The sequence below is a fragment of the Gymnodraco acuticeps genome, unplaced genomic scaffold (assembly GCF_902827175.1).
Source record: "Gymnodraco acuticeps unplaced genomic scaffold, fGymAcu1.1, whole genome shotgun sequence".
Classification (NCBI taxonomy): domain Eukaryota; kingdom Metazoa; phylum Chordata; class Actinopteri; order Perciformes; family Bathydraconidae; genus Gymnodraco; species Gymnodraco acuticeps.
The window spans coordinates 270711-290874 of record NW_022990255.1 but is presented as its reverse complement, the minus strand read 5'-3'; the positions used below and the strand labels follow the sequence as shown (position 1 = coordinate 290874).

Below are 20164 nucleotides of genomic sequence, written 5' to 3'. Positions count from 1 at the left end.
GAAACTTACAAAAAATGATATTAAAAAGGTAAACAATAAGGCTCCTCTACGTCAATAAAGGCAAGAGATGCAGCATTTTCTCAACAACGTGACAGCCCAACGATGATTTGGACTTTATTACCCCAAAAACACAAGCCACAGCTTTGCTATCATAGCAGTTTAGTTGTGTTTATATCCTACATTTGATTTTTAAGCGTATAATGCTTCACCGAACACAGGAGGGCTGTCTACAAATAAAGATGGCTGATTTGAATTCTCCCCAAATATATTGAGGCTGAACCTGAACTGTCAGCTTGGGGGCCCCCTAGTGGCCGCGGGGGGCTCTATGCATCTGCATAGTTCGCAGCAGGGGTGTCAAACTCAATTTCATCTCCGGCCACATAGCATCATGGTTGCACTCAAAGGGCCAGTTTTAAATACAAGACTATAAAAATACATATGTAAATATTTAATATATATAAAATAATGTATTATATTACATTATTGCCTCTGCATTGGATTATTATCGGATAGGGTAATAAAAGAAAACGGCCCTGGATAGACCTGTAGATTTAGCGGTTTGTAATACCATTTTCTTCCTATCCGTCCTAAATGTTGTATAACACCTCCGTTCCTCTTTCACCCTCCTCTCTGTTCTCACCCCGGCTGCTCTTCGTCTCTTCCCGGTTCCCTGTCCGTCGTAGAGCTCCTCCATCGAACTGCTGTCTCCGAGCACAGAGTCTGACCTCTGCAGCGCCCTCACTGTGGCCGAGGACAACTTCTCCAGAGCTTTCTCCTCACTCTGACCCAGCATCTGCTCCACCTCCACCTGCTGCTTCTCCTCCTCCTTGTTCCCTTTAGCGGACGCAGGATTTGGAGAAGTGAACTCCGCTTGTCTTTGTTCCGGCGCCTCCTTTTTGATGAAGGGAGTGAACAGGGAGTGGGCGGATGCGGGGGCGACGCTGCTCTCTGATAAGGAGCGCTTTCTAGAGGCGGGGGCGTCCATTAAAGACTCCCACTGGAAACCCTCGATCAGGGGAATGTCTCCTTCCTCCTGGCTCTGGTCCTCCTGCTCCATCGGCACCATCTCGATCCCAAACCTAAAAACACACACGGGACAAAATGTAAGCTTCGGGGAATCAAAGAAAACTCTAACTACAGGATCCATACATATTCTAAAGACTGAAATATCAGGGTCTTATCTGAACTGAGCGACCCACAATAAGGCTTTTAGGGTGATGGCTAGGGCTGAACGACGAATCGATTTTAAATCGAAATCGCGATTTTAAATGATGCAATTATCAAATCGCAAATTAATTTTTGTTCTTCTTGTGCGTCAGTCATCCACACCAATCAGAAGTGCTGTGCTCCACATGTACCAGCCATTGTTAACCAATCAGAAGTGCTGTGCTCCACATGTACCAGCCATTGTTAACCAATCAGAAATGGCCCATGATAGAAGGTGATAGACAGATTGATCCAATCACCTGCCAAGTGCTTTTGAAAGTGCCTGCCCTTTCCAAATGGCTTCCAATGGAGCTTTAGATGGTTTGGTGAAACACACCATCTGAGTCAGGTTAGTAATGCTCCATCACATGTTTCTATTACAGGGAGCATCTTAAACTGAAGCTTGACTTTAAAGCAACCCAACGGAAGTTTCATGTAAGTTTAGTTCTTTCACTCGTAGCTCGAGCTGCGGGGGTGCTAGAGATGGGAGTACGTTGATGCGACCTTCCTAGCCGGAGATATGGCCGCATTTTACAATAAACGTCCGTTGGGTCGCTTAAAAACAAATATCGCAAATCGAATCGCAATATCTGTCCGAAAATTGCAATTAGATTATTTCCCCAAATCGTGCAGCCCTAGTGATGGCCTCCCTTGCATATTCGGTTTTAAATGTATGTTTTTGTATATATATATATATATATATATATATTGAATGTTGTGCTTTTATTTATGTCTTAATATGTGAATATGTATACATGTGTTGATTGTGTATATATAGGTTATACATATTTGTATTTTTGTATTCGGGATTGTGGGAAACGGCATTTCGATCTGTACACACAAACTGAAAGATTGACAATAAAGTTGACTTTGACTTAAGGCTTTTGCATATTCTGTTAAAAGGTATATATTACTATTCTTTTTCATGTGCCATTAAAAATCTAAATAATGTAATCCTCAAGCTAGTGTCTGTGCCAAGAGACAACAAACTAATATTACGGGAGGATTGCAGCATTTTCTTTAAGGACTGTATTTTAATTTAAGCATATTCCTAGACTTCCCAAACTGTATAGACTTCCACCTTGTAAATAAAGTATCAACCACCCACCTCGGCATGCCTTTCCCTTTGTCCTGCTTCTTCCGGACCTCCTGGTACACCTGCTCCCAGTTGACGTTGCGTCGGGACCCGGAGGAGCTGATGAGTTGCCTCACCGTGGGTTTGAGTCCCGAGTCTTTCTCCGAGTCGCTCCTCCGGGACTCGCTCAGGTTCCTGACCCGCCGGGCGATGTTCAGGTTGGGCTCGTGGGCGCCCGGTTTGCTTTTGGTGCTGATGTGTTTGGTCAGGTCTCGCTTCAGGACGGGAGGCAGGTCCAGTTTGGAGAGACCGGGCGCCGTTTGAGCGTCACCACTTCTGGAGGCGTCGCTCTCTGAACTCTGGCCGAACTCTGCTGCCTGCATGGCTTCATCTGAGGCCGCTGCGGATGCTTCCTTCTCCGTGTTCTCCTGGTTTAATGCTGCAAGATCGGAGCTCTCCAGAGTTGAGGTGCTCACTTGTAACGACTGGAGGAATTGGCCGCCGTCTGGAGATTGTGAAGCAGGCTTTTCTGCTCTCACTAAATCCGGTAGATTGGGTTTAGCGGCATTCTGCCTGTTCTCTTTATTCACTCCGATCTGACTCTGATCCTCCACGATGTGCAGCTTCATCTCCATCCTGTTGTTCCTCTCCAAGGAGCTCTTCTTCTCCAACACGCTCTGTCGGGCTTTCTTTAAAGCTTCTGGAATCTGCCTCTCCTGCCTCGACTGAAGCGGCCCGACAGCCGGAGCCTGGGAGCTCAATCTGGCTGATTTGGATTGTGCCTTCAGCTGTTTTGAGGCGAGTTGCGCTGGACCAGGAACTGATGTCGTCTTCCGGTCTTTTTGCAGCGATGGCTTACTCGCTTTCTGATTTGAAGCTCCAGAAGTGGCGTCCTGTTTGGCGTCTCTCTGCGTGCTGCTGCTGCTTCTGCTCCCGCTGCTGCTCCGGTCTCTGGGTTTGGTTTTGGGAATTGTTTTATGCTTCCCTTTATCTTCCACGCTCTGTTTCTCTTCAGGCCGAGACTGCCTGCTTAAAGCCTCTTGTGGCTTCTCTTGTTTCTGGGGTTTGGGGGGCTTCTCTGTTGGGGGCTTCTCTGTTGGGGGCTTCTCTGTTGGGGGCTTCTCTGTTGGGGGCTTCTCTGTTGGGGGCTTCTTTGTTGGGGGCTTCTCTGTTGGGGGCTTCTTTGTTGGGGGCTTCTCTGTTGGGGGCTTCTCTGTTGGGGGCTTCTCTGTTGGGGGCTTCTTTGTTGGGGGCTTCTCTGTTGGGAGCTTCTCTGTTGGGGGCTTCTTTGTTGGGGGCTTCTCTGTTGGGGGCTTCTCTGTTGGGGTTGTCTCCTTAAGGGGTACAGGTTCAAACCCCTTAGTGCAGGGATAGGGAGTCCAGCGACACGCTTTGTCCAGCTTCGGATTGCTCCCACAGGTTTTAGAGCTTTTCCCGCTGCTGTGATCCGGTTCTGGTGTTTTCACCTCTCCGTTCTGAACTACCTCCGCCTGCTGATCATTCACTTTACTCTGAAACTGGTTAAGAGGGCGGGAAAACAAAATAGGTGGAGGTGGAAACATGGGAGCAGGCCCGAGGAAGCTCAGCGGTCGGCTTCTTTGCGGTGGGCACTGGGCGATGTTATTCTTCCCGTAGATGCCGTTGCTGCTGCCTCCGCTGCTCAGCCACGGATGGCGGCTCTGCTGAGAGAATCCATTCTGCTCCCACTGCCGGCTGCCCTGGTTGTGTAAACTTCCTCCGGTGAACTCCGCTGACGCCCACTTCTGCAGGTTGGGCGGCTCCTGAGCGTGCCAGGTGGCGCTCCTCCCCGGCTGCTGGCTGTGCTGCCAGGGCGGTGCCTCCCCTTCAAAGTGGTTCCCCCGGTACCAGGTCCGGTTGTGAATGGATCCTCTGGAGGCCTGAGCCTGTTGTTGTTGTTGTTGCTGTTGTTGTTGTTTCCGGACGATCTCCAGCCGGTAGTGTTCCTTAGTTTCTTTTAGTTTCAGCCTTATCTCCTCCTTTCTCCGGCGATCCGCTTCTTCTTTTGCAAGCTTTGCAGAAGTGGCCTCTTTTTCTTTCCTACAAATACAAAAACAGAGATGCATCACACATGTAGAAGTCTCCCGAAGCTGTTTTCATGACTGTTTAGACACGTGTGTGAGCAGGCACAAACATAGCTTCTCCTATGCAAGTTGGCATTTATTCTCGATAAGAAAACTCATTATTCATTGTAGACATTTAGAAGGTGAAACAAATATATTTGTGGTTAGTAATGTCAGAGTAGGGGCCGTTAACTCGTCACAAATTGGAGGAATTTTCATGCAATGGCAAGCCGTGAGGGTCAGTGTATGTTTTGGTCATTGAATTTTCTTTTCACAAATGGATATTCAAAAACAAAAACGACTGGATATTACATTTCCGTTTTAAAATTGAAAAACCAAAATTGAAATACAAGACGTTTTTCTTTATCATGGTCAAAAGGGGGATTTACTAAACTTAAAAAACTGGATGATTTTCATTTTCTACTTCTCAAAACAAAAATAAAATCACTAGAAAACAGAAACAAAAAAAATAGTTTTTTGATATTCTGCTACCGGAAGTTACCTTAAAAAAAATAAGAGCGCAGATTAGTTCAGAATCTAAGTAAACGGAAGAGCGTCTGAGAGGCCTTTTTGCCTTTTACCTTACTAAATGGTCTAATGGTCATTGGAGCGAGGGGCGGGGCGAAACTCACGGAAGTAATTTCAAAGCAAAAGCACTCGTTTGCTTGGAACAGTGATAATATTATAAACAAGGGGAATTTAGCGATCACAACGAAAACGGCCAAGACACATATTGAGCCCAGAAAATGGATGTTATTAAGGGCTGTACATATAATAAGCCTCTGTCTAAAAAGTGAGCTACTGTGGTCGAAGCTTACCAGATTTTTATTATTTAATAAAGGCTTTGTAAGTATTTCTTTCCTGGTGGTTTAAAGTGCTCGGATTGTCTCCCTGTTTTCCAAAAGCAGCCAACACATCCCACATGAGTTCACAGAGCAACCAGTTATCTCTCTTTCTTAGGACTTTTTACATGTTTGTGCATAAGTGTATCTGCTCTTCCACTATATTTAGAAACAGAGGCATCAATATACACTACGAGGTCTTTGCTATATTATTTAATAGTCTCATGAATCTGTGTTTGTGAGACTAAAGAAGGAAAAACATCAGTGTAGTGAATTCTACAGAGCCCAAGTGGCACTCAAATGTGTAAATGCAGGTTTAAGACTCACTCCTGCAACGGAAAACTGAATATCCGATACCCTGGATTCTGTTTAACAAGACCCATCTGTTGTCAGGTGTCACGGTTGGCGTTACAGTCTGACATAAAGCAATGACCAGCAGGGGGAAGTGATCCGACACGTGACAAGCAGACGCATGAAAGTAGCTTCAAAAAGCTTTACACATATTCAACTTTCTTAACTGACATTAAGACGTATTTCTAAGGCATCCAACATTGCGTGATCAGCCAAACATGCACACAAAATGCATATTTTAAGAGCGGTACAGGAAGCTTAATTTGAGATGTGTGTATTATAATGCCTAAAACTACAATTACACATATTTAAAAGGAAAATCTGAGTATTTTATTCTAGAGTGTTTATAGCGGAGGTTTCTGGTTGTATTTGACCATTTGTGGAGGGCCTGCAGTGTGTGTTTGCTGTAACGCTTTATTTTGGGCTTCAGTCCTGACATACGACTCCAGCCGCAGCTCGACCTGAAGCTGCAGCTATAACAGGGCAGTGAGCGGAGCACAGCTGAACTGTGACTATACATGGTGCATGCACACACTAACGACAGACTCCTGAGCATTTGAGTTCATGCACATGTATACAAACACGTATCAAACTGGTCAAAACAATACAGAAGAACATATTTCTCACTATGAGCGGTACTCAATGCATCAAAATGTTTCGTATAGGCTCTGGATTAGTGATAAAATGATTTTAAAATAACTTAGTTGTCTCATAATAACAACAAAAACAATGTAATTGACACGCACTGAGACATGTAGACAAAATGCATGTTATTCCCCTCCAGCTCAAAAGCTAATAACAGTATTTTTGAGGTAATTTTGACAATTTTTTCGATGAATTATTTTATGGTCAAACATTATTAAACGTGCACCAAAACTGTGCAACAAATGGTGTCAACTAAGAAACTGCTGTAACGACATTTGAGACATAATTGAACAGAGGGCTGGCCTGCTCTGCTGTGATTGGCCAACCGCTCTGAGATGCCCCGCCCCTTAGCCAATCACGTACAATGTGTGGGAGCGCTAGCCAATAGGAGCATGAGTGTTAGATAGTGATGTCACTATGTTCAGGAAGTAAACCAAGGAGTCCAATGGAGGGAACTCAGGGATTGAAGGCCTCACAGACCGTTTACATGCACTAAAACCTGTAGAACACAATTGAGTAAAAGGGAAAACCCCAACAAGCATAGCGTGAAGAGGAAGTGGAAGACGTTAAAGCAACACTAGTATCACCTCCAGCACAAACAGCATAACAAACATCCCGACTCTCTCACCTGATCTGTTCCTTCCTCTTCTCGATGAGGTCCACAAACGCCCGGTCGAAGTACACCTCGTCGCGGTCGTTCCCAGCATGCTTCAGCTCGGCGGCCTCCACGTTCTGCTTGTGTTTGGGACTGGAGATGTGTCCGGCGTAATCCGTCAGGCTCGCCACCGTCACCTTACACACTCTGCACTCGTGTCCGCAGTCCCTGGAGGGGAGGGAGGGCGAGAGCGGACGATCAATCCTTCCTTCAGGCATTTTTGTTATCTTGTTTTAGTTCCTGCAGAGCGTGCAAATCGTTGCTTCCGACTCTACGTTTTGTTACTTCAAAAAAATTAAAAAGTCTTAATATAAAACCAGGAGAGGAGAATACTCAACAATCCTTAATGAAAACCGAATTCTTATATTTGTCACAGATCAGGAGGTCGCTAACTTAGTAATTTTGTTCACAATAAAAATCTGTATCATCCTGATCTTGGGTTCTTTTGAGGGCCATAGGTGGCGGGAGCGCGGCAGGAGAGGAAGGGCGGCTCAGCACCTCAGCCTACTGCTGCTTCATGATGGTGTCGCTGCGCTCTGAGGCTCTGCAGGACCAAGTGTCTGTATCTGATCTCAGGATCCACCCCCCCTCTCCCTCTCAGGGCAGCATGTGTTATTAACCCCCAGCCGGACCAATCCCACAGCCTCTGCAACCCGAGCCTCCTGCAGCTGCTCTCTTCTGAAAAACCTCTCCCGAGTATGTCATCCTGTGATTCTGCGAGAGGCTCCGTTTTCTTTTTCAAATCTGTGTCATGGCAAGATGCCATTTCTCTGACCTCTGGTGCAGTTGGCACCCTCTTCATCGCTCAGATAGTGTTACTGATATTTATTTGACTGGTTATTTCTCAGCTACGGCGATAGGAGTAATGCAGCCAGATTTAGTGATGATGGAATTGCAATTTGTCGACCTTACATAGAGCTGTAGCTACGTCCCTTTCCTGGGCAAACATCATCGTGCTCTCTAGTAAAAGTATATTCCTTGAATTGTAACCATTACTGTTGAATTTCAGTTTGATGTTTATTTTATTTATTTCATTGTCTTTTATTTATAATCTTGTACTTGTGTTTTCTATCATTGTTAAAAGCCAAGAAAAGCCACAAGTACAATGTGATTTTTCTGTTTTGTTTCTCCATTATGTATAAACTTAACTCAATACAAATTAATAATTAAAGTACTTTTTCATGCAGAAATGTCAGTAAATGTATTTTTGTATATTAATATCCTGATTTTCTCTATTTTAACGACTAATAAAGTGAATGTCTTTTGGGTTAAGGACTGACAAATCAAGACATTTGAAGACTTCAAATTCGACTCTGACAGACTGGGCTTGACTTTCTTTAGGCATATTTTAGACTAAACCATTACTCGATTAAATGAGTTAACACTCAGTAGATCAATTGGTAATGCATCTCGTACAAAAACAAGCATGTAAAAGCAAAAGGAAATCTGCATTTAACCGGTTAACGCCTCTATAAAGTGGCAAATATTGGATTTTACACTTCATTTTTTACTTGAATTTAACAAGATGGAAGATGGAAGGATTTGACCCTAAATCCAGAACAGGATGTAAAAACCCCCCAAATGGCCTCTTATCTTCTCCTTGAATACAATGGAGCTAGACGGCACGGTGCAAAATTAACCAGCCGCAAATGACCCCCAAAAAGGCGCCATCTCTACATGTCAATGTTTATATGAAATCGCAGTAACGTAGCAACGACTCGGCCATCATTCAGTGTTTGCTGCACACGTCCCTCCCTCTCAGCGACAGGCCGCATACTTCACTAATCTGCACGGCCGTCACGAGATAGCCAGTTGCCTCCTCTCGGTCATGCCCGTTGTTCCGGAGAGATTGTGTCTAAATATATTTGCCACAAGCGAGACAGCTGCCCATAAATCCAGCGGCTCGATAACTCAAACGAACTCGTGCCTCGTGACACAAATACATTTAGACGAAACTCTTGATACTAAGTCAAACCCTCTGAGTTAAGTTTAAAGTAATGTTTTAACTAAGAGGAAAAAGAAAGGCCACATTGTAATTTCTATAGAAATGAAATGTGGGTCACGATACATAATATGTGCATATTTTGCAGAAACAACTCACCTTCCTTTGAGCTTCTCCAGCTCTCGGTGGTGCAGCATGCTCCTCATGTGCTCATCCATCTCCTGCAGACACACATACAGAATTAACTATTTATTTAAGGTATCCATACACTTGTACATGTCCTGCCGGTTTGCTTGATTAGCAAGGTGGTGCATTACACATTACAGGTGCCCAATAGGAGGAATAAACATGTCATTTAGTGATTTCTGACTTCTCAGACAAATTGATGGACAAGATGTTTGTTTTAAGGGGAAAATATTCTTATTTTTAAGCTAAACAAACACTTGAAATACTTACTTTTTGGAGAAAAAATGGACATAAATAGATTTTCGTTGGATAGCAATTGACAAATGCAAAAGGAATTTATAAAAAATTGAATAATAAAGATTATCTGTTAAACCTTTTATATGCATTTTGTCAGCTCGTGTGCAGCCTGAATTAAAATCATAAAGTATTATTTACACATCAATATTGTATATATTGAAAGACAAGATGTTTATTTAATTGGAAAGCTCTCCTTCTCTTTAAGTAAAAAAAACACTTAAAATACTTAAAACAGGGTTCATACACTTTTTCACCAATGATCTCCAATGACTTCTCCAGGACCTTTACCTAATTTTCCATGACCAGAAACATGACTCTCTCTCAGCAGTACCACTGAAAATGGTTTATTTTAACATGGAACAGGAAAATAAGGTCTGCATATGAAACATGTTGTGCCTATCTAAAACAAATCAAATAGTAGGCTTACTAGCTTCCACACGCTGAAAGCAACTCAAATCTCTCTCCAGCAAAACACCTCGTCAGTTAAACGCCATTTTACGTTTCATTACTTTACGATACAGTATTTATTATCATTATAGTATTACTATTGGTGGTGGCGAAGTCGATAGGGACTTGGCTTTGCAACTGGAAGGTCACCAGTTCAAGTCCCGGCAAGACCAAGTGCTACCGAGGTGTCTCTGAGCAAGGCACCGTTCCCTACACGGCTCCCCGGGCGCCGTTCAAAATGGCAGCACACTGCTCCTAACACTAGGATGGGTCAAATGCAGATTAACGGGGATTAATAAAGTATATCAATCAATCAATAAATTATATTTGATGCAACTTTAGTTACATTTCCATGACTTTTCCAACACTTTGGAAAATATATTGTTTTCCATAACTTTTCCAGGGCCTGGAATTAGCATTTTGAATTTCCATGACTTTTCCAGGTTTTTAATGATCGTAAGAACCCTGACTTAATTTTTTTTTTAAGATAAAAATATGTTCGTTGGACAGCATTTGACAAGAGCAAAAGGTGTTTCAAACATTGAGTAATTAAGATAAGATAAGAGAGAACTTTATTCATCCCAATTTGGGACATGTTTGTGTTGCAGCAGCATAAAAATTAAAAGACAAGAAATAAACAAGAAAGTAGAAAATATACATGTTGAATTAACAATAACAAGATATAAAGCAAGTTATTATATTTACATAAGTATTAACCTTCTTAAAAGAACATTTGCTTAAATCCGAACAAACTGAAATCAATATTGCAGATTATCTGTTAAACCTTTTAAATACATTTTGTCAGCTCGTGAATGTCTGAATTAAAATCATACAGTATTATTTACACATTAATATTGTATATAAAGTGTTACCTGCTTGGAGACGTGGACCGTTTCGCACAGGATGCACTTCCTGTCTCTCGCCATCTTGAACACGAGTAGAAAATCAGTCCATTACTGTCGAGAGAGAATTACATTAAATAAATCACAGCTTACAAAAGGACAAAGCAACACAGTTCTGTAAATTAACCTGAATTATAAATATATTTTAAATGTAGTCGGGTGAATGTGGTTCAACCGTAGTTGGATCTTGTCACCATTCAAAATAATTCTGTGAGTTCTCGTCACACCAACAACATGGAGGGAGCTCAAAGATCATTTTCTCTAAACAACCACTCCTAAATATTCAACAACATGCCTCGGTACCACCGCCCGAATGTCAGCAGAGTTCGACCTGAACCCTGGGGTCTAATAACAGCCTGCTGAGGCGGCGGCGGGGGCTAAGTCTGGACATGTTGGACGTTCTCAAACTGGGACACTAACGGCAGCCCGGAGGCTTTCTGCACCAACACTGCCCTCTCAAGGTGCTTCTGGTCATGTTTCTCAAGACTCAAGGCTTTTATTGGCATGTGTGCTACAGTGTAGATATATCAATGACATTCTTAGGTCACAGGCTCTTCCAACAGAGCAACACAATACAACTGATCAAATAGTGCAAGTAAATACAAATAAAATAGAACATTAAAGGTCACCTATCATGCTATTTTTAGGCAATAGCATAGGTCTCAGATATATATAGAAATAAAATATATTATATAAAAAACATGTCTATGAAGTGTTTTGCTCAAAATACCAAACAGATCATTCTAGCCATGCCTCATATCCCTCTATTTCACTTCCTGTTTCTAAAGTGCTGATTTGGGGATAAAGCTTTAAAAAAGGAGGGGTCTGAGCTCATGCGGGACCCGGCAGCTACGGTCTAAACTAAATGCTGCCGTGATGAAACACCATATCATGGATTATCAAGGATTCTCTCTGAAACAGTTTGGAGCTCAAAGGCTTTCTCTCTTGCCGGTTATACCACAAGGTGAGTTCCTTTTTACTTCCTGCTTCTTCACACACATGCTCTCCAGTACAGGTTAGCTCTGAGTGTTAGCGATGCTAATGTAAACACCGACCATATTACGTCCAAAACAGTCGGGCATTGTTTCTGATAGCAACGTTTCTGATTGGGCCGTGGGTCCACTTTTCAGATATTACGTCATATCGGACGTAAATCTGGATCAGCTCCGTTGTTCCCCGTTTTTAGAGATTTGGGTACGGAGGAAAAGAGAGAGGGTTTTATTTTCTGACGCTGCGTGAGTTCCCTGACACACCGGGACACATGTTGATGTAGAAAAGACATCACAAGTGCATTTTGCATGATAGGTCCCCTTTAACTTAAAACTGTTTTTGTTTTTTAAAAAGGACATGATTTGGCGCCGTTTAATCATAACTGGATGTTTGCAGTTTATTTATTTGGTTTGTTATTTTATCTTTCCTTGAATATCATTTACCTCGGTTTGTTTGTTTATTTATCTGTTTATCTATTTGTTGTTTTATGTTTTTGTTTTGTTTGTTAATAATTTAGTTTTGGGGAGAAAGGGTGGGATTAAATAAGTGTAAACTTCTTCCCACCTCTTTTTGGATGTGTAATAAAGTAGAGGCATATTTTTGAATATCAATTTGAAACTGCTTATTTTTGTATTGTATAATAATTATTGTTTTACACATTCAAAATAAATCTAATCAAAATCAAGAATATAAATAGATAGTGCAAGAATAGTAGTGATGCTCCGATCGCCAATTTTGGGGCAGATCGCCGGAATCAGTATCGGCCGATACCGATCGAGTGGACGGGGCCTATGGGGATCTTCCATTTAAAGTGATGTTTAAAGGTCCCATGTCATGGCCATTTCCACTGATCATAATTCCATTGTTGAGGTCGACTAGAATAGATTTATACTGTGCAATTTTCCAAACTCACATTGGTTTCGCAAACAGCATCTCTGTAAAGTATGTGTATTCAGCAGTATTCACTCTCTCCACTAAACGGCTCGTTGCAGCTCTTGCCCCCCCCTCCCTGTGAGCCCAGTGTGCTCCGATTGGTCGGGACCAGTCCGGACGTTGTGAATCGCGCTGAGCTCCGTGGAAGTGTGGTTTCATTGTTTAGCGATACACAGCGAAACACAGCCAAACTCATCCTGAGCACACACAAAGTCACAGCCGAAGTAAAAACAATAAGTGTGGCTTGATATTGAGAAAGAAAAAGGTTGATAAACGCTGTGAGAACGGGTCTGCAGAGAGAACGGGTCTGCAGAGAGAACGGGTCTGCAGAGAGAATGGGTCTGCAGAGAGAATGGGTCTGCAGTGAGAATGGGTCTGCAGAGAGAATGGGTCTGCAGAGAGAATGGGTCTGCAGAGAGAACGGGTCTGCAGAGAGAACGGGTCTGCAGAGAGAACGGGTCTGCAGAGAGAACGGGTCTGCAGAGAGAACGGGTCTGCAGAGAGAACGGGTCTGCAGAGAGAACGGGTCTGCAGAGAGAACGGGTCTGCAGAGAGAACGGGTCTGCAGAGAGAACGGGTCTGCAGAGAGAACGGGTCTGCAGAGAGAACGGGTCTGCAGAGAGAACGGGTCTGCAGAGAGAACGGGTCTGCAGAGAGAACGGGTCTGCAGAGAGAATGGGTCTGCAGAGAGAACGGGTCTGCAGAGAGAACGGGTCTGCGGAGAGAACGGGTCTGCAGAGAGAACGGGTCTGCAGAGAGAACGGGTCTGCAGAGAGAACGGGTCTGCGGAGAGAATGGGTCTGCAGAGAGAACGGGTCTGCGGAGAGAATGGGTCTGCGGAGAGAACGGGTCTGCAGAGAGAATGGGTCTGCAGAGAGAACGGGTCTGCAGAGAGAACGGGTCTGCGGAGAGAATGGGTCTGCAGAGAGAACGGGTCTGCGGAGAGAATGGGTCTGCAGAGAGAATGGGTCTGCAGAGAGAATGGGTCTGCAGAGAGAATGGGTCTGTAGAGAGAATGGGTCTGCGGAGAGAATGGGTCTGCAGAGAGAACGGGTCTGCAGAGAGAATGGGTCTGCAGAGAGAACGGGTCTGCAGAGAGAATGGGTCTGTAGAGAGAACGGGTCTGTAGAGAGAATGGGTCTGTAGAGAGAATGGGTCTGCGGAGAGAATGGGTCTGTAGAGAGAATGGGTCTGCGGAGAGAATGGGTCTGCAGAGAGAACGGGTCTGCAGAGAGAATGGGTCTGCGGAGAGAATGGGTCTGCAGAGAGAACGGGTCTGCAGAGAGAATGGGTCTGCAGAGAGAACGGGTCTGCAGAGAGAATGGGTCTGCAGAGAGAATGGGTCTGCAGAGAGAATGGGTCTGTAGAGAGAATGGTCTGCGGAGAGAATGGGTCTGCAGAGAGAACGGGTCTGCAGAGAGAATGGGTCAGCAGAGAGAATGGGTCTGCAGAGAGAATGGGTCTGCAGAGAGAATGGGTCTGTAGAGAGAATGGGTCTGCGGAGAGAATGGGTCTGCAGAGAGAACGGGTCTGCAGAGAGAATGGGTCTGCAGAGAGATAGGGTCTGCAAGGAGGAGAATGGGTCTGTAGAGAGAACGGGTCTGTAGAGAGAATGGGTCTGCAGAGAGAACGGGTCTGCAGAGAGAATGGGTCTGCAGAGAGAACGGGTCTGCAGAGAGAATGGGTCTGCAGAGAGAACGGGTCTGTAGAGAGAATGGGTCTGCAGAGAGAATGGGTCTGCGGAGAGAATTTCGCCGCGATCCCAACTGTCTGTTATCAGCCTGCAGCCAGGGAGGAGAAATCAGCAGAGCAGCCTGCACTGAGTGTGTGAGGAAGTCCGTGGATTGGTCAATTTGGACCAATCAGCGGGGGTTTAACGTAACGGCTCCCATTTCGTTCCGGGTACGGATGACATCATGCGTACCCGGAAGAATCAAATGGACAATGACGTATCTTCAACGAGGCGTTTTGGGGAGGTATTTTCTGTGTTAGAGTTTTACTCGCTACAGGGTGCACTTTGAGGGTTTTGACTCTGCAGACCGCTTACATGCAGAAAAACCTTCATAACACAAGGGGACGGGTACTAACCGGAAAAGCTTGACATGTGTCCTTTAAAACTCAGTTAATGCTCATTCACTGGAGCTTCCACAAACAACAACCAACATCATTATTACATTCAGATGAAGTACATTATTCAAGTTTACATTAACTTTGGAGAATAACACGGGAGAAATGACAGCCTGTCAGTATCTCATGCAGCTCACTGATCCAGTAATGAGTGACCCGACAGTGAAGAATGAATATATTTATAACTAGTTTACCATTTATAGATTTGCCTGTCCCACTGTTTCGGCCCGACTTGACCCACTCTCCCATGCTGCACTGCGTTATATATCAAATGCACCCGATAGGACTCATCATTGCACACTGTACAGCCTAACTGGATGGTCCTCACTTACTATGCGTAGGATGCAGCATTGGTTTTTAATATTGTGTAAAGCCATTTGAGGAAAGCTTCCACTCTACATACTGTATGTGCCAGATTTGCTCCAGTTTGTGACTCTCACAACCTCAGACCCAGAGCCTGATACGGGTCCAGGTTCCTGCTGTGCGGACTGAGGCTGGAGAAAGGAGTCTTTTTTATTATGTCTTGGAATGACCTTCAATCACGCCTCAAACTGACGGCACTTGTCTCAATAGCATGTTTTAAATTGAAGTTGTCTGAGGTCCTTACCACCAGCTGCTCTTGCAGTGATAAGCAGTTCCTTTCTTACTGTCCTAATGTGCTCAACGTAGTGACTGCTTTTCGTCTTTTGTTTTCTTAGTTATGTTCTCTGTATTTTATATGTTTGTGTTATGTGTAACGTTGCTGCCTTCTTGGCCAGGTCAGCATTGAAAATTAGATTTTATCTCAATGCTTTTTTATCTGGTTGAATAAAGGTTAAATAAAATTAAATAAATAAAAACCTCGTTCCAGAGGTAGATCAAATAGCTAAGTGTGTCAGGTCTAACTCTTAGTGTGTGTGGCTCCGCTCTCCGGTCCGTCACAGCGGGCGGAGCTGCAGGATTTCTGCTTCACACACGCTGCATACCGCTATTTTATTGTCATTTTCGGACACCTTAAAATACTGCCAGACCGGTGAAGCCATCTTGGCGAGCTTGTTTTGCCGCATATGTATTTTACGTCATCATTTTACGCCATGCACCGATCGATCGGCAGAGAGAGAGTATTTCTGCCGAGCATCCCTAAAGAATAGTCTATATACAAGTAATTGGAATATTGATTATATAAGTTGAAAACAGATGATCGTTATGGATGGATGGATGTAGGGACCAATTGAATTTAAATTCTAGGTGCATGCCTTTTTATATAATGGTGTTCTATTTTCTTCGTCTCTATATCTATTCTCTGATGTAACAACGTACATTTCCACCATTGTGGGACGAATAAAGGAATTCTGATTCTGATTGTTCTGCGTTCAAATGTCACGGGTTTAAATGATTTGTGGTTGTAAAAGTGTATTTGTAACAGCATTTGAAATGTGTAAATTACAATAAACCAAAGACAAAACCATAACAACAAACCAAGAGGAAACTTCCCGGTAGAGCAGCAATGACTAGCGGACTAATCGATTACATGACTGACTGAAAAAGATAAATATATATTGTTTTGGACTGAAAAAATAAGATATTAAAAAATATAACTTAGTATATTATTATATCATAAGTATAATTATTATTCCAATGAATGCATTTGTCATTATTTTGTTTGTATGAACTAGGGATGGGAACGATTAATCGAATATTGAAATTATTCAGGTGTTCGAATATGAGTTATGAATATGTATATTTATTTGTTTGGAGGGGTGCTTAAGTTGATTACATATGATCAAATGGAATAATTCAATGTATACGACAGTGCCATAGCTAAGTGTGTCAGGTCTAAAGGTGTGTTTTGCTCCGCTCACCGGTCCCTCACAGGAACAGAGCTGCAGGTGCTGATCTCTCTCTCTCTAGCGTCCGGTTATACTTCACTCGCGTTTATGTCCGAATCCATCAGATCTAGTTCCAGCTAATGATACGGCTGCTGCCCCTCCCTACTCGCAGATCACGCAGACTCAAACCTCATCTTATGCCCACATTCCAGCTGAGAGGGTCTCCTCTACAGCTGGCCTGATTGTGAATCGCCTCTCCCCTGAGTAGGACATGCTCATATTCTTAAACAAGAATGAGTATTGAATAGCTGCATTCTGTGCATAGCCCCTGTTACAGGTTGTTGATCTCTGTTGTCACGGGTTACGTTACCCTAACCCGTTATGTTGTTCGTGTTTGATCCCTCTTTCATTTAAAAACCAAGTTATGTTTTAAGCATGAAAGCTGTAGGCCTATAGCTGTCAGCTGTTCAAACTGTGATCACCAGTTCAATACATTTGACACATTCGACTTGGTTTCTATAATTATTTGAATTATGTATTTTTCAAAATTAAAAAGTTTTTTTTTTAAATATAGGATATGTACACTTCGGTTAACCGTTTTTTTGGGGGTCGAATATTCGAATATACATTTTCTTTCAAATTCCCATCCCTAGTATGAATACGGTTTGGATCACATGCATCTCTAATACTGCATCATCATAAATGCAGATGGTAAACACAAAAAAAAGGAACGTTTGGTTGTATAGATTTTTTTAAGGTCAAATGTGTTTGTACAGAAAAGGAAGATTGACATTTTGCTTCGCCTTCATTCGGTAAATACCCACAGAAGTAAGGATTCTTGAATATAAAGAAGATTATCAAGATCAAGCCAGAGTTTTGTGTCTCTTTGACTTTAAGAAAGCCAACTGGGCCAAATCATAACGCTTCGGAAAAGAAAAAACCTGACGAGGCTTCCTTCTTTCCATCTGCACAACTCTCCTTCTTTAACAACAATAATTGACTTTGACTTGGCTTTATTAGGACCAAGAGGAGTGTCTGGAGATCCTATCATCTTCTTAATTTAGGCCTATATTCGGTTCATTACATTATCACGTCCCACAATACCCCATCACCATTTCCCTATCCCTGCAAGAGCACCAGAGGGCAGCTATTAATAATATAAGCTGCATGATGCATGGGTCATGTTCCCTCTGGACGCTGAATATCTACAGAGCTGCAGACAGGGAAAGGGAGAGACATCAAATCATCTGATATTAGGGACTGAGGTAGTTACGGTATAACTGTAAGACGGCCTGCCAAGCCTCATACTACCACCTGAGGAACATCTCCAAAATACCACACTCCCTCACCAAACCGGACGCAGAAAAACTGGTCCATCACCTCCCACATTGACTACTGCAATTCTCTGCTTGCAGGCATTCCGACAAAAACCACTCAGAGACTTTTGTACTTTCAAATTCTAGCGCACTCGAGCTGGTTTCTCCATTCTTACCCACCCTACCTTTAACTGTAGGCAAACACACAGGGGACAGGGGAAGGCGTTCGATGTGGGAGTATTTCAGAAAACCACCACAGGGCTTTCCTCTGCAAACATAGTCCATGTACGGGAAATGAGAAACTGCCTCTGAAGTTAAATAGTTCACAGGTCTTGTAGCTTGAGGATATCTCAGCAGTACACAGTCAACCCTGTCTACACAAAGCAGTTCAACCTAAAGCATGCACAGTTAGTGTAGGCAATATGTCCTTTCCTAATGATCCAGAGTCCACTCTAAAACTTCATATTATAGTTATATATACACAGGGCAGGGAGAGACATCAAAATAATCTGATATTAGGGACTGAGGTAGTTATGGAGGCAAACACACAGGGGATAGAGGAGGATGTTTGATATGGAAGTATTTTAGGAAACCCACAACAGGGCTTTCCTCTGCAAACATAGTGCATACAATGAAGAGGACACCTTGTCTTAGAAGATTAATCGAGTTGATAAATCTCCCTAAAATCTACCTCAAAGCCAAAAAATAAACCATCTGCACAAAGCACTTTAACAGAAGAGGTTAGGTGTTAAATTAGCTTTTTGGCTAACTTGGTACATGAGTTTATCAACAAGTCACATTACAATTGAGCAGCTGGAGTTACAATACCAATTATAACTGATGGTATAAAGCATGCAAAGTTAATAAGCTGCAAAAACAACTCTACAATTCTTTACAGTTTAGTCAAATAAAAAAACACTATCTTTTCACTATATTGGTGAACTAGCAGATGATTGAATCATTTGTTTGTTGTTAGCCTAGCTGTGGCTAGCTGCTCAATAATTTCGCATAAATAATAACAGGTCATTATGAATGGATCTAGAAGCAAACTAAAATGATAAGCACACATACAAAAGTACGACTTCTAACATAATTAAATGTAACTGTAAAGTAAGAGCTACAGTTAGCTACTATGTTAGCATGCTAGCAACAACATGCTATCCAAACGTACACCAACGTTTCTTTAGGTAATCAATGATTTACTAAATTATAAAAGCGTGAGGAAGTTCAGCTAAGTCATAGTGTCTTTTATACATTAAATATATATGATATATGACTGTTTTCTACCTTTAAAACATCCAGATGTGTCTGAAGCTACTGCATGTTTCTCCTCCAGCGCGAAGCTAAAACAACAACATCCGCCTGCTCCTCCCGAGGGGCGTTCAGGAGCCTCGCTCGGTGCTCGGAAAAAAACGAACGAGGCGTTCAGTGTCGTGAAAAAGGATTGTACGGAAGAGAATAAGGGCCACACGAGGACACTAAATTGGGATGTGTGACCAACATTTTTAAAGAAAATGTGAGTTCTGACTTTAAATAATAAAAAAAGATCACTTTTACCTTTCATACTAAACTATCTTGTAAATCAAACACCATTGACGGGCTAAATTACAGCTAACAGAATATAGAAGTAGGATCATAAAAACTCAATGATACAGATCTGGGAAAAAATGGTGTACTTTAGTAATTGTGTAAATACTTTATGAGTTAAAAGTCCCGCATTATTATGTTTTTGTATAAGTACAAAAGTCTGATCCTCACAATATGTACTTGAACTACTCATAGTAAAAAGTACACACTATCAAGTATAGCATATATCAATTTGATGTATATCATATATTACTGGATTCATCACTTTAATGCTGCAGCTGGTAAGGGGATAATTTTAGCAACCTTATAAACTGCTGAATAGTAATCCTATAATATTCCATAAGTATTTATTAGTGTACGTATATGTTGTGTTAATAAACGGAATCTTCAAAGTAACCTATTACATTAGTTATCAAATAATTGAAGTAGAATTAAATAGCATCAATTGCAACTACTTAAGTAAAGTAGAAGTCAGTTAAAATCAGGTAAATGTTCTTAGTTATCTCTTCTCACTTATTCTGCACACACACTTTTATCTGATGTGTGTGTTTCCTGTGTGAGTTTGCATTATTTACTTATACTTTGTGAAATTGCGTGCCGACAGGCCGGATGTGCGTTGAGAACTTAATCAGATCTGGTGTTGTTCTTCATTTTCAGCACACGATTCAGGCCTACAAATATATTTTTATTTCCAAGATGTATAGCAACACAGCGTGAGATATACACACTTGAATTAAAACACATTAATTCACAGTACATTTGAACAACAACCAG

At 42.5% G+C, this 20164-nt stretch overlaps 1 protein-coding gene across 1 annotated transcript in view; it reads right to left on the bottom strand.

Annotated features, from left to right (window-relative positions):
- znf106a (zinc finger protein 106a) overlaps positions 1-19195 on the bottom strand; it is a 41600-nt gene extending 22405 nt beyond the window's left edge. Inside the window, 7 exon segments of the mRNA XM_034220609.1 lie at positions 641-1079; positions 2315-3380; positions 3600-4339; positions 6829-7023; positions 8957-9018; positions 10600-10683; positions 19091-19195. Coding sequence (XP_034076500.1) covers positions 641-1079; positions 2315-3380; positions 3600-4339; positions 6829-7023; positions 8957-9018; positions 10600-10653 — 2556 coding nt within the window. The 5' untranslated portion in view covers positions 10654-10683; positions 19091-19195.
- Between the last annotated feature and the right edge of the window lie 969 nt (positions 19196-20164).